General features: G+C 42.8%; 1 protein-coding gene across 1 annotated transcript; it reads right to left on the reverse strand.

Moving 5' to 3' along the window:
• Positions 1-400: 400 nt before the first annotated feature.
• Positions 401-718, reverse strand: LOC114224617 (histone H2A-like 3). Its single transcript, XM_028123838.1, has one exon. The coding sequence runs from the start codon at positions 716-718 to the stop codon at positions 401-403; it is 318 nt and encodes a 105-aa protein (XP_027979639.1).
• Between the last annotated feature and the right edge of the window lie 14,232 nt (positions 719-14,950).

Consider the following 14,950-nt stretch of genomic DNA (forward strand, 5'->3'; position numbering starts at 1 on the left):
TCCCCCCGCCCCCCGCCAACTTTCTGGCCTCCCCAGGGTCTTAGTTCCTCAGAGCCAGCGAGGAAGCCTTCTTGCCCCCACTCCCTCAGCCAAGCACTCCCAGCAGGGCCACTCCCCACACTGTTACCAGTGGAAACCACTCCTCCGAAACCACTGATTCAAGCACCCCGCACTGACCGCATCCTCTATCCCTCCAACTCTCCACTGAGCTCATTCTCCTGCAGAGTTCACGGACGACTTCAACCCAGCATGGCTACAATTGAGAGGAGCCAGAAGCAGGCCAATGGAATTCACTTCTTTATTGGCGTGTGCAGGTGTTGGCAGCACAGGGCTCCTTCTGGGAGAGGTTTCGGCACTGGGTGAGGTGGTGTGGACTCAGGTATCAGCAGCTCTTGCTGGATTAGAACATTTCAGAGACCTGAGAAGTGGTGTCATCCTCAAAGAGGAGGCTGGTTTGCATGTTGTTGTCCATGGCCGTCTGCACCCTGCAGTTGTGGTGGGCCTTGTTGCCCACCAGCTCCAGAATGTTGGTGGCCACGTACTTCAGGATGGCCGACAGGCAGACCTGTCTGGAGAAGCTCAGGTTCTGGGCAGGGTGGCTTTCCTGCAGGAGGGGTTCTTCATGGCTCACGGGGAACTGCAGCTTGGTTTTTGTGGAGCAGGAGGATGTCTGCTTCCCCAGCCTATAGGAGCTCTGACCACTTCTTTTCCCAGACATGGTGTTTTGCTCTGATCGGCCTACCTTGATTGTCCAGCCGGCCTGAGCCTCTCAACACACCAGTCTCCAGTGCTCACTCGTGCCCACTCTGTCCCCACGCTGCCGCCCCTCATTGGTCAGGGAGCAGCCTTTGTGACATCATAGATGTTGCTATGTCATCGGTGTCCCCTGGGCCCTGATCAGGCCTCAGCCTAGAAATGCGTGTGCTAGGTACTCGGTCATCCCGATGACTAGACCAGAATGTGACACCAATATGCGCACCAGCGTGGCTGGTAACACCTAACGTGGATGAGGGGGAGCAACTGGAACTCTCATACGTCGGTAGCAGTGTGGGGGAAGGTTACAACCACCAGTGGAAAAAGCCTGACAGTTTCTTATAAAACTAAACACACACGTACTATACGACCCAGCCATTTTCTTCTGGGTATTCAAGAAATGTAAAAATCTATCTACACATGCACGCGCGCGCGTGCACACACACACACACACACACACACACACACACACACACAGCCAGCAAAAAATAACTAGAACAACTTATTCCAGTATATTAAAGTGCTTAGCTTCAGGTGGTAGGATTATGAGTGATGTTTACCCTGTCTATATTTTGCTGCATCTTCCAAATGGATTATTATGAATATACATTTCTAATCAGAAAAGTAAACCATACACAATTTTAAAATGCCATTTTTCATTGAGTTTCTCCTGTATTGTTACTATGGTTTCAAAAATTCAACAGGCTTCACCACATTATCACTCTCAGGAAAAGCAATGCTGCTAATCGTATTATTGGTTAGCAAAAAAGCTTTTGCCAAGGTATGAGCCTCCAGGGTCCTTTTTTTGTATAGATAAAAATGCAGTACCACACAGGAGATCTGCTTATTAGACATTGGGCGCGCTCTCTGTAGAACCAAAATAACTCTTCAGAAATTTCCTGCCAAATTCACAGCTAAACTGTTATGCAAATGTAACTACATCTAAATTAAAAGTGCTGAGATGATACAGCCAACCGACTTTGAAGTTTGATTGCTTTCAGTGGTGTAGGCAGAAAGGTTGGGATGTTTCAAAGTAAACAAGACTCATCACGCTTTATTTTGTTCCCTGTTTGACCGGGGGTTTACAGGATGCAGGAAAGCCAGCGTGATAAATGAAAATAACATAGAGTGAAGGAGTAAGGAAAGGGTAGGGTTAAGTGTCTGAGGGAAGAGCATCGAAGCCCTCAGAAAACAAAACTGGGCATGAACTTAATTGCAGGCAGAATCCGTAAGCCTTAGTACTCCACCTAAAAAAGGGATGCCCGCCTTTGAATGATATATGTGAGAAATTCTCATTATTTAACTTTCTTGCGTTTGTCTTGCCTTCTCAACTCGATTTTAAAATAGCTAGCTCCCAAGAGCAAGGAATCTATCTTTTACTTCTGGCTACTTGTCATTGAGCCAGCTATAAGCTCTAAAAGGGCACACTAAATCCTCCATAGTTAGACGCTTTGAACCGAGCCCAGTGCCTCAGACATAGGAGGCGCTCAGTATTTGTTGAATAAATGACAGACTCTTCCCAATAGCATATTACCTGGTGCCTTGCCCACAGTAGGAATTCGGTAGGTCTGTGTTGTCGTTCACCATTGATCCGTGTATTCATCCCATGAATATTACTCGGTGTCTGCTATGTGCCAAGCACTCCTCTAGGTGCTGGAGACATGGCATTGAGCAAAGTAAATTACCATCTAGACAACATAACAGAATATAATTTTTAGTTTTCATTGACATCATGACAACCATCCCCCATTTTAAATGTTGCCATGCTAAGCAAATGGGTCGACATTTCACTCTTGCGGCACTTCACGTGGGTAGGTGAATGTGATCAAAAGTGGTTTTAAGGTGATACTTAGAAGCATACGTAATTCTTGCAATTGGAGGACTTTCCAAGATAACCCATGAGAATTGCTACAGAATATACAGTTCTTGAAGACTACATCCTCTGAACCAGGAGAGAGATGGTTTCCCATAGAAACAGAGCTTCCTTTTATTGACAAAGATGAATTGTTCCACTATGACTCTCCTCTTTCTAATTTCCTGGCTAGTCGAGATCAATCAATACTCCTTAGACAGTACCCATTTAAGGCTCTGACAAGTGTTATTTTTTAGAGGCCATTCTTTAAGCTTCTCATTAATGAAAAGCAGTACTGTAGCATTCATTGCTACTTCTACTCTGTTTCCTGGCCTTGCTCTGTCTGGTCCTGGTATTACAAACAGCTGAAATCAGGACATTGCAATATTATGCAAATGTGCTCTGGCAGATTGAGCTAAGAATAGTGTACATTGGGCTAGTTCAATTTATTTAGTGTATAGATGAATTTGGCATTTTTTAATTAAAGAACTTTACGGACACTTAAAAATATCTCTGCATTAGAAATGTGGTTCCTCACGAAGGTTAAATAAACACCGGTCTGTGGAACAACTTTAAACTGGCTGAGGTTAAAAGCAGGAATTCAGAGCAGAAGAAAAAAGAGGGCATCCGGAAAGCAGATGTTAGTGTTTTTCATGATGTCCTTTTGGATGAGCTCCAGAAGCATGGGCTGGATGCCCAGTAGAGCTTGGTGGATTCAGCCCTGGTCAATTTACTGTAGCCAAAAGGTGCTGATTATGGCTCACTGACACCCTGGAGGGAACTTTCTAGTGTCATACTGCAGAGCTGGAAATTTGGGCTTCTCTTGTTCAACAATTTTTTAATGACTTGGAGGAGGACATTCATAACATATATGTAAAATCTGCTTATCACAAGAATTTGGTAGGGACAGTGGATGGATTGTTATGACATAATCAGGAGCCTTAAAGATCTCTCCAGGCAGACTTTTCATCTGAATCTAGAAGATGAAACTTGATTGATATAAATAAACATAAGGTTTGATTATTTATGTTGAACAGAGAGCCCATTTCTTATTCCAGGGGAATTCTTTTTCTTTTTTTTAAAGATTTTATTTATTTGAGAGAGAGAGAATGAGAGATAGAGAGCACATGAGAGGGAAGAGGGTCAGAGGGAGAAGCAGACTCCTCGCCAAGCAGGGAGCCCGATGTGGGACTCGATCCCGGGACCCCAGGATCATGACGTGAGCCGAAGGCAGTCGCTTAACCAACTGAGCCACCCAGGCGCCTGGGGAATTCTTAGTCAAAGATCAGAAGACACTTCTTTCCAGGCCCTAGATTAGTTGATTGATCATTTTCATAAGGTGGCAAATGAAAGATTTTGGACTCAAAAAGAAAGTTGAAAGTCTTTCAACAAAGGATAATAAAGGTAATATTTATTTATTGACTTATTTTTATTAGTATTAAAGAACAATTCATTTTTCCATGCAGTGGTTTTTCAACCCTATGCTGGTAACATTTTTTTTCTTTTTCAAAAGAGTGTGGAAGGTGTAAACCCCACTGCTCTCCACCTTGTCAGGAGAACCAAGCTCCTGGAGCATTAACTATTTATTGCATCTTAGGGGAGAGTACACCTGCCTCCTATAACTTGTCTAATTGCCGGTTTCCCTTTTTCATTTGGGACGTGAGAAGTGGGTTTCCTCTGTACTTAAAAAATTACAAAGTAACCAACATACATATTGTCTCAGGACAGAAAGCAAGATGGAACGTTTTTGCAGAGCATCTCATGTTTTGTTCCCTTCCCTGGTAAAGCATGTGATGCCTAAATTATCATTTGGAAATAGGATGGCCAAGTGCTGATAATACCACTTTCAAGGAATCTGAATGAGAGTCTATTAAGCCCATTTCTTTTTTTTTTTTTTTAAAGGATTGTCACAGGGCACCTGGGTCCCTCAGTCTGTTAAGGGTCTGCCTTCGGCTCAGGTCATGAGGATCGAGCCCCACATTTTCGTTTCCGGGCTCCCTGCTCAGTGGGGAGCCTGCTTCTCCCTCTCCCTCTGCCCCTCCCCACCCTCCCCACCCCCGCTCGTGCTCTCTCTATCTCTCACTTGCGCTCTCTCTCAAATGAATAAATAAAATCTTTTAAAAATATAAAAATAATGGATGGTCACATGGAAAATGACCAAAACCTCCTGGCTTGGAAAGACAGGATTTTTCAAGTGTCTCCTGGCACAACACTAAAAGGAGCATAACTTGAAAAAAAGAATAAGCCACATAGGTTTTTCATTTACTGAAAGTAGATATGAATAAAGTACAAAATGCAACTTCCAAAAAAGCTAGTGTAGCCTTGGTTCTGTTAACCAAAACGGAATGTCTGAGGAAAACGGGTAATGGTTCTGCTTTGCTATATACTAGTCAGATCATCCTTGTGTTCTGTATTTTGTGCTGGACGCTGTATTTTATGAGAGACTGACAAACGGGAGCATATCCAAATGCTAGAAAGTATGTGATCACTACGAACATTCTGGAAAGTATGTGATCACTACGACCTTATGAACAAGTCGGGGCTATAAGCTCCTTGAGGATGAGACAGCACAGAGAGACCATCAGAGGCCCAGCCTTCCCAGCTGTAGCAGCCCTTAGAGCTGGAGACGGGCTAGAGAGGACATCTAGGAACAACCAGTTCCCCAGCCAACCCACCACCAGACTGAAAATGCATTTCTGCAACTGGCAGAATGTGGACCAGAGATGAGCCATGCCACCTGAGCCCTGCCCAGATTGCCAGCCCATGAAATCATGAACAAATAAACGGCTGCCGTGTTATAGGGCAGTTCGTTATGCAGCAATAGAAACTGGTATGTGCTTTTATCTAGCAAATATTGCTTCTAAAAATAACCCTGTGCAAGACATGTGTACACATATGACCCCTACAGTATTTCTATTAAGGATCAAAACAGAACAAAGAAGACTGGTTAAAAATTATGGCTTATCCAGGTAATGGGATACTCAGCACTGGAAAGGAATCGGGTGGTTCGCCATTTATATATGTGAAAGATGTCTAAAGTATGTTGTTAAGTGAAAAAACAGTGTTCAGAACAGCAGGAACAGTTAACCACATTTATGCAAGTAGACAAGCAGAGGCATACACGACAATGTTCTATACACAGAAACCATCCTGAGGGATGCGCAAGAAACTGGGGGCAGTCTCAAGCTAAGGAGTTAGGCTGAAAGTTGAGACAGGAAGAGGACTTCGTGCCTTTTATTCCTTTCAATACGTTTTTTTAGTATTTGTTTATTTATTTTTTAAGATTTTATTTATTTATTTGACAGAGAGAGACTCAGTGAGAGAGGGAACACAAGCAGGGGGAGTGGGAGAGGGAGAAGCAGGCTTCCCGCAGAGTGGGGAGCCCGATGCGGGGCTCGATCCCAGGACCCTGGGATCATGACCTGAGCCGAAGGTGGATGCTTAACGACTGAGCCACCCAGGCGTCCCTGTTTTTTATTTTTTTAAATTTTCTTAGATTTATTTATTTATTTGAGAGAGAGTGAGAGCATGAGCACAGAGGGAGAGGGAGAAGCAGACTCCCTGCTGAGCAGGGAGCAAGATATGGGGCTCGATCCTAGGATGCTGGGATCATGACTGGAGGTGAAGGCAGACGCTTAACTGACTGAGCTCCCTAGGCGCCCCCTTTTCAATATATTATTTTAAAGATTTTATTTATTTATTTGAGAGAGAGAGAGAGAATGAAGGGGTGGGGTGGAGACGGGCCGGGGCGGGGGGCAGGGTAAAGCAGACTTCCCGCTGAGAAGGGAACCCCAGGCAGGGCTCGATCCCAGGACACTGGGATCATGAACTGAGCTTGAGGCAGATGCTTAACTGACTGAGCCACCCAGGCACCCCAAAACGTGTACATTTTCAATGAATTCAGTTTATTGTATGTAAATCCTATCTAAAGTTAATTAAAAAGAAATATTAGAAAGTATACTAACCGGAGTACACAGGAGGGAAGCAGAAGTACTCTGCTAGGTGCTGGGGATACAGTGGTGAGCAGAAAAATGCCTTTGGTCTTTTTCATGTTGATTACAGGTTATACGGTGAAGAGGACCACAAGGAAAATAATCCTGGAGCGTTACCGACTCCAAAAAAGGACTAGCAAGGAAAGCCGAGGTTTTAGGAGAGCCCACACTGAAAGAGCTTGCCCTAGCCTGTGAAGTCAGGGGAGGAAGGTAGAAATTGGTCCAAATAGGTGGGGAATCATGAACTCCCCTAACCTTTATAAGCTATATGTCTCCTTTGGCACATGGCACGGCACAAACTTTTAGTGTAGGATTGTCATGCGTAGATATCTTCACTCCCTACCTAGACTATAAGCAGCTAGAGTCTGGAGCCCACGTCCCGTATCTCTTTGTTCATTGTATCTCCCTCTTACAGTACTTACAGGAGGGTGGACACAGTAGGCAGTTCATATTTACCAGTTGACTACTTTGCCTGCAGGCCAAAGAGACTAGAGGCATCCAGTGTTGCCTCCTGTGGGGGCTCGTGGCCGTGGGAGGAAACAGGATGCTTGGCCCTCCACCCTTCCTCCCCGTCCCTTTCTAAGGCCAGATGCACCATGGCTCTTGGCTGCCCCTTGCTTCTGGCTTTCCTGGTGCCTCTCTCTGGACACACCGTTTGGGGGAACTTTTAAGACAGCTCTGCCTTGTTCGCCCAAGCATTTTCATTTTAGTTTTTCACTTCACAAATTTGATCTGTGCTTTGAAACTCCTCTTACCTTCTAACTCAATCAAACAATTCAGTCACTTTGACAGCCATGGACACATGGCGAGGGCTCAAGAAATATCTATCAGTCAGTCGAAATGTCAACCTCAGCCCATAAAAGGGCTCGTTCCATTGTCCTAGAACACGAATTCAGCGTCTATCTGAACCTGAGCTGAAAATAGCTCTCCCAAAGTTGTGCCGGGGTGCCATGTTTACACAGCCCCGGATTTAACCGTGAACCACGTAGAGCTTTTAACCGCCAGGATTGGGGATTGTAACAGTGAGACTACATGTCACCTGTCTTAACATGCTGTTTCAGGTCACCGTTTGGCCAGGTTGCTCTATTGTGTGAAAATCGGCCATTAGCACTGGCTAAAAATAGAGAAGTGGCTCTTCTGTTAGATCCACGACTTTAGAGGTGTAGGGATATGAAAATGGTTGATGTCCTAGAACAAAGAGAATATCTCACAGACTTGAAGAAAAAAATTTCCCAGAAAGTGCAGGGGGATTTTTTTTTTTTAAAAAGCTACAAGCAGACAAGCCATAAATGGGATTGCCCTCAGCATGACCATTGATTACTTTATTGGCTGCTTATTCAGTTAAAAGTCTTTTGGCGATAGCTCTTCTAACTCAGCCTTGCTCTTTAAAAAAGAAAATTAAGAAAAGAAACGGAATACTTTGCATAACCGCTAATTATGTAAATTGTGCTGGGACGGTTATTTCTTATGTAAACAAGGGCATGAAAACTAAGAGGAGGATTGAATTAGTCTACAAACTGGAGTTCTATACTAAATGTCAGAGTCCTTGACCCTCAAAATACAGCATCTCTTCAGGCCGAAGCCACTACGCTTTAGAATACTGACAGGGCATGTTCAAAGTTAATATAAAGGAAAAGCATAGACCTCCAGAACTTCAAATCAAGGAACATTGCACTCCCAAAACTGCATCAGTGAATCATGTTATGAGGTGTATGCTGTGGCAGATTGGCTATTATTCATGTCACTGTGCTGTATTAGTCTCGATATTGACATGAAATATAAAGCCAGCCATTTCTGCATGTAAAAAAATCAGAGTGATGGTGTAATGGGAGAGATTGTAAGTAAAATATGGCAACAGCCAGTTAGCATGAATAATTAACTTTGCCAGGAGGCCCCAGGAGCTAAAGGAAACTAGGATTTGGTGAAGTACCTTTATATTTTAGATAATTATTTTCTTCGCCACTTTGTAAAGTGTCAAAGGCTTCATTCCTTTCAAAAGTTTACTTATTTGTCCTTACTATTCCAATAAGAATAGATTTCCTTTGCTTGAAAAGCGCTTTTGCTTCTGTTATCTTTTTTCATTCTCACAACAGCCCTAAGAAATTGGCAAGAAAGGTGTTATCCTATTTTATGCTTGGGGAATAGAAGCCCCTAGAAATTAAGAACTTGCACAGCGTTGTCAGCTAGTATGGGGAAGAACTTGGCCCTGCTGACACCTTGGTTTCAGCTCAGTGAGACTAATTGTAGACCTCTGGCCTCTAGAACTTAGAGTTCAGAGAACACATCTGTGTTGTTCTCAGCCTCTCAGTTTGTGGCAATTTGTTATAGCTGCAATAGAAAATGATTACAGGGAGATATATAACCAGATAATAAAGTGAAATGTGAGTGTCCATTTTGTCAGCATATATACTAAACCTGGAGCCATAAAGAGAAGAGTGGCCTGAAGCGGAACCGTGAAGTGTTTCATAGTAGGAAAAGGAGAACAGTTTAATAATTTGTTCTAGAAAAATAGGCTACCCATATGAAAATTAAGTACATGTGGATTTCTACTCCACACTGCATACAAAACTCAGTTCTAGGTGGCTTGAAAGTCTAATGTGAAAAGCAAAACTTTTATTAATCTTCTAGAAGAAAATCCAGGAAGATATCCTATGAGTCTAGAGTAGAGAAATAGTTCTTTAAGGAGACAAAGAAAACGTACACTGTAAAAGGAACAACTTGATAAATAGAACCACCATGATTTTTAAACATTTGAATACAAAATAGTAGGTTTTTTTTTTTTAAGATTTCATTTATTTATTTGACAGAGAGAGACAGTGAGAGAGGGAACACAAGCAGGGGGAGTGAGAGAGGGAGAAGCAGGCTTCCCACTGAGCAGGAAGCTTAATGCAGGGCTCCATCCCAGGACCCTGGGACCATGACCTGAGCCGAAGGCAGATGCTTAATGACTGAGCCACCCAGGCGCCCCCAAAATAATAGGTTTTTAAATGATAAGACATACCACATGTTGGGAGAAAATATTTGCCATGCACATATCGAAAAAAAAAAGATTAGCATCCAGAATATGTAAAGAATGCCCACAAATCAGTAAGGAAAAGTCACTCCAATAAATGAAGGTATGATTCTAGCTCATGCTGTGGTGGCCCCACAGAGAAGGGACTGAGGAAATGAAAATTCTGCCCTCCATTCAATTTCCTTCTGATGCTCCCCACGTGAAACCCAACAGAAGTGGCACAAGACCCATCAGATTTTAAGTCTAACCATTTTAAGTGTTGGAGAGTTTGGAGACCAAGGGCAAATCCCATACAATTTGGATGGGAGTGTAAATTCCTACAGTTGCTTTGGAGAGCAATCTGGCAATATTCATTACAATTTAGCTCATACATATTTTACTTTTTTAAAAGATTTTATTTGTGAGAGAGAGAGAGAATGAGTGAGCATGAAAGCCCTGAGTGGGGGGAGGGGCAGAGGGAGAGGGAAAAGCAGACTCCACACTGAGGGTAGAGCCCGACCCAGGACTCAATCCCAGGACCCTGAGACCATGACCTGAGCTTAAGGCAGATGCCCAACAGACTGAGCCACCCAGGTACCCCTCATACATACGTTATGACCCAACAATTGTACTTCTATGTATATATTCTACAGAAAGATATACACTAGTGCAGCAAAAGACAAATATAAGAAAGTTAATGGCATAATTACCTTAAAACGTGTTTTGAAAAACAATCCATCGATTAGAAGAATTCATGACTACCTTTGATAGACTCAAGCCTGAATATGTAGTATATGAAGGAGACAACACAGGGATTCTCACACACACCGAGTAAAAGTGCACATCACAGAAGGATGCTTTCAGTATAATTCCATGTAAGGTTTTAAAAACGTACCAAATCATACTATATGGTGTATCGTTCTACGTCTGTGTGTAGCTGAATGATACAGAATTGCATGGAATGATGGACATCAATTCAGAATAGTAGCTACCTCTGAGAGTTATGGAAGGGCTGCCTAGGAGGCTTCAATATACTGATGCGGTCATTCCTTTTTAAACTGGTGATGAGTAAATAAGTGATCAAATATTATTTTATCCAATTTTATGTCAGATATATTTTATAATGCTCTTTCAAACATGAAGTGTGACAGGTGCTAGAAAAGAGATATGCCCAGGGGCCTCTGAGAGCACAGAGGAGGGGCCCATAACCTAGACCCTGTCAGGATGGTCAGGGCAGGATTGCTAGAGGAGCTGGCATTCATCAAATGGTTTAGACCATCGTAAAATCTCCATGACATCAGTGCAGGAAGAAATCAGTGTGGTGTGGCTACATCACTGAGGAGCTAGACTTTACATGGGCCCGAAGGAACAGGGGAAAAATTGCAGAGAGAGAGCAGTAGTTGGAAGTAAGTAGTTAACTCAGAGAGAGGGGACAGGCACATTTCTAGAGAGAGCATGTTTCCGTGCAAGAGACAAGTTTTAGCCAGTAGGGCTTTAAGTTTGATTCACTTAGTAACTAAAAATGCCCTGAGCAAAATTTACGCTCAGTCCAATAAAGAAAAGTTCAAGGTAGGGGAATTTGTTTGGTTATGGTATGGCCATCATCCCTTCAATGTGTTTTGTGCTCTCTTGCCTACAAAGCTTGTCTATCCTCACAGACCCGAGAGGTAAGAGGACAGGCAACATTATCCCCCTGCTTTACAGGAAACAAGTCAAAGCCTTAGAAGGATACAATGACTTGCCCAAGGTTACCTGACTAGTAAGTGATGGGGTCAGGCCTAGAACCAGTTCTTCCAGGTGCAAGTTCAAAGTTTACTAACGTCTGCATATTATTCCACATTTTCACAGCTGAAGTTAGATCAACAGTTGAACACATTGTCTTACATAAACACGAATCAACTGAAGAGCTTTTTAGCAGATTTGAATGGAAAGAGAGTGCTCACAGACACATTTCTGGTAATTTATTTGTACAAGGCAATGATTTATTGCAGTGGAGTGAATTGCCCAATCCTTTGGGAAGGGTGGGTTGGTAAGTAATTGGGATATTCCAATATGCATAACCTTTTTAAAAGTACACAGCCTGATTAAAAGTGTAATCTTCCAGTAATAAATGGTTCAGAGGTTACAATTCTTCTATTAGACTGAAATTCTATAAATGAAATTAATGAAATAAAGCTGATGAGGTCTTTTAATAGAGTGGTTATGAAAATTGTCCTTTGGCAGATTGGTAAGCCTGTCTGTGAGCCCACAGAGGGGACAAAGCATGATCTCAGTGCAGTTGTAGGTGACCAGTTGGGTTTAAAAGATTAATTTTCCCAGATTTTATACTCAGAGAGAGCCATATAGCACAAAGGCCAGTAGCCAGGGCACTGAAGGAGAAATGGTGCTGAAATATATGGATGACTTCACATTTGGAGACCCATTCTGACCCTAACATTTCACTTGATATTATGGGGGCAAACAAAGGCATGATATAAGTTCTCTGCCTTCAAGAAGCTTACAGTTACATTTGGGAACCATAAAACATTGCAACACAGGAAATTTTGAGGTATCCACTGCAAGAACTGTTTGGAAGAAAGTAATTACAATGCCTAGCAGATAGTTGTTACTCAGTAAAAATAGGTGGGGTGGCATCTTGAGAAATCTTGTGCCAGTGGTTGGCTTCTTTGTAAAATATTTGAGAAATAAGGTGAAACCACCATGTTTCTCCGATGGTTTGAGCCCCACACAATGTGAAAGGCAAGAAAGGACAAAATGGCTCCTGGACTGATTATTCAATCAACAAAAAGGCTTCTGAAGCCATTGATTTGCAAAAAAGGATGCAATTTTGTTTAAATTGCATCTGCCTTCAAGTGGTAATAGTTTAAAGAGATAAAAATGGTTTGTTAAAAAAAAATTTTCAAACAATATTCTGTAACTCTCATTATTCCCCAAGTAACAAAGAGGTGATATTTTATCCACTCTTTTAAGACATGCCAAAATACGAGGCATTTAACCATGATTTTAAATACAACTGGAAATACTTTATAATTAGGACAAGATCTAAGAAAAAATCTCATAAGGAAAAAATAATAAAACTAGTGTTTAGGGCTAGGAAAACAAAAGCAGTATGCAGTAATTGGATGAGCTCAAAGAAAAAGAACAAAGGATAAGCAATAACATATTAAATTATTGTTAATTGGAAGAGCCAAGATGTTCCTCCAGGCAGAAATCAGTAATTAGAATGTGGTGAAGCTCATTATCATCATCTGGGTTGGAAATAAAAAGTGGATTGCATCTCCTCTCTACTCAAGTTTCTCCCAGTCAACAACATTTAGATATTTCTACCGGTGAGAGAAAGCAGTTCAGGGTTTCAACCTTTTCTCCCTTAGAGACGGTATACCTGGAGGGTTCTGAAGTCCTTGCCTTCCAATCAACACCTTTGCGCTCAAGGTCACCCCGACACAGCAGCGGCTCTAGAGCAAGGCAGAGAGCAGCCTGTGGTAGGAACAAGCTTTAGCTCTTGCAGATCTCACTGATTTCCCGATTTCTGCTATTTGGAACCGTGTCTGACTAGACCTGTGGCCTACACCACCCTACCTCTATCCCCTTTCCAGCCCTGATTAACAAACCTATGTGTTCCCCTTGGCCCGCCTGTTCCATTGTCACCCCTGCCTCCCGGGTTATGAGATTCCATGGATCCTTTCTCTAGGCCCAAAGCTCCGGATTCCCCAACCCATTTTGGGTTTCAGTATGCAAATCCATCCCACACACCAAGAAGCAGGCCCTAGATCCATATTTCCCAAAATATGATTCATAGACCACTGGAGTCAGAAATGCCTTAGGGTGGGCATGAAGCTTGCTAAAACTCAGATTTACTGAACCAGAATAGTGGAGCTGGAGCCCAGAAATTGTCATTTAAATCAGTACTCAGGGAGATTTTAACATACATGAATATTTAAGAACCAGTCCTTGTTGCTTGTTGTTGTTTCTTCCCTGGGAAGTGCCTTGCCCCAAAATCCACATATAGCTTTTTTTCATCCTTCAGGGGTCGGCTCCTATGTCAGCCCCTCCTAAAGGCTTTCCAGGGCCACTCTAGAGCACTGTGCCCTGCCCCCCACTTTAAGTCATCATCATATCCTCGCCTTTAATTTTCTTCGCTGTAGTTAACATTAGCTAAGGTTATCTTACTGCATATATGTTGAATCACGCATCGTCTGTCTTCCCCAATGAGAATGCAAACTCCACGAAAGCAAGACCTGATGTTTCTTTCACAGCCCTTCCTTCGCTGTGCCTAAATACTTGCTGAATTAAGCAAACACTGACCTAATGGAAACACCTAACTTCCCAGGAACAATAAGCTCTTTTTATTTTACTCAGTTGAGTTTTGTTTTTTAACAATCGGAACCAGGTATGTCCATGCATTTTGAATCTGCCTCTCTGGCTGTGCATTATCCATGTGAACGTCCAGCAGTTGCATTTGCCCTATAAAACTGAAGTCTGTGTGTGTGTCAGCTCTAGTTCAATTGAAAAAACCCTCCGAAACCTTTGGAGAAGTAGTTGTTTGCGTAAACTACTTTTCTAGATAGATGAAGAGTAATGCTTAAGTTTAATGGGATTCTTTTTTTAAGATTTTATTTATCTTTAAATAAATCTCTGGGGCGCCTGGGTGGCTCAGTCGTTAAGCGTCTGCCTTCGGCTCAGGTCAGGATCCTGGGGTCCTGGGACCGAGCCCCGCATCGGGCTCCCTGCTCCGCGGGAAGCCTGCTTCTCCCTCTCACTCCCCCTGCTTGTGTTCCTGCTCTCGCTGTCTCTCTGTCAAATAAATAAATAAAATCTTTAAAAAAATAAATAAATAAACAAACAAACAAACAAACAAATAAATCTGTATAGAGAGAGCACAAGCAGGGGGAGCGGCAGGCAGAGGGAGAGGCAGGCTCCCCGGGGAAACCGATGTGGTACTTCATCCTAGGACCCTGAGATCAAGACCTGAGCCTAAATCTAGAGTCCAACACTTAACCGACTGAGCCACCCAGGCATCTGGCCTTTTTAAATGTATTAAAGGGCTGGGAACTTGGCATATGACTTGGGATCACCTGAGCAAAGATTCCCAGGCATTCAGATATCAGGGGTTCATTAAGGACGAACTGAAGCCCCGTTCTCAGCATGTGTAGAATGCAGCAATCCCTCAAGTTAATAAATTTATTTTGGCAGTTTATCAATGCTTTCCCGAGCGGTTGGGCACCTATGGTGGCTCTTTTGAAGAAATGTACCTTGTCTTATTGAATCCAGCAGCTCAAATGATCTTCAATCCACTGTTTTTACCACTCTGTTTTGGTTGTTTATTATCACGGGGGCTAATACTTTTGAGTAGACCATGCT

The sequence above is a fragment of the Eumetopias jubatus genome, unplaced genomic scaffold (assembly GCF_037043125.1).
Source record: "Eumetopias jubatus isolate StellerSeaLion01/CBP00866 unplaced genomic scaffold, mEumJub1_p1.0 scaffold_11, whole genome shotgun sequence".
NCBI classification, from domain to species: Eukaryota; Metazoa; Chordata; class Mammalia; order Carnivora; family Otariidae; genus Eumetopias; species Eumetopias jubatus.

What these genes read in the sequence shown, in the direction of transcription:
- LOC114224617 (XM_028123838.1), bottom strand. Translation starts at nt 718, where the DNA reads ATGTCTGGGAAAAGAAGTGGTCAGAGCTCCTATAGGCTGGGGAAGCAG.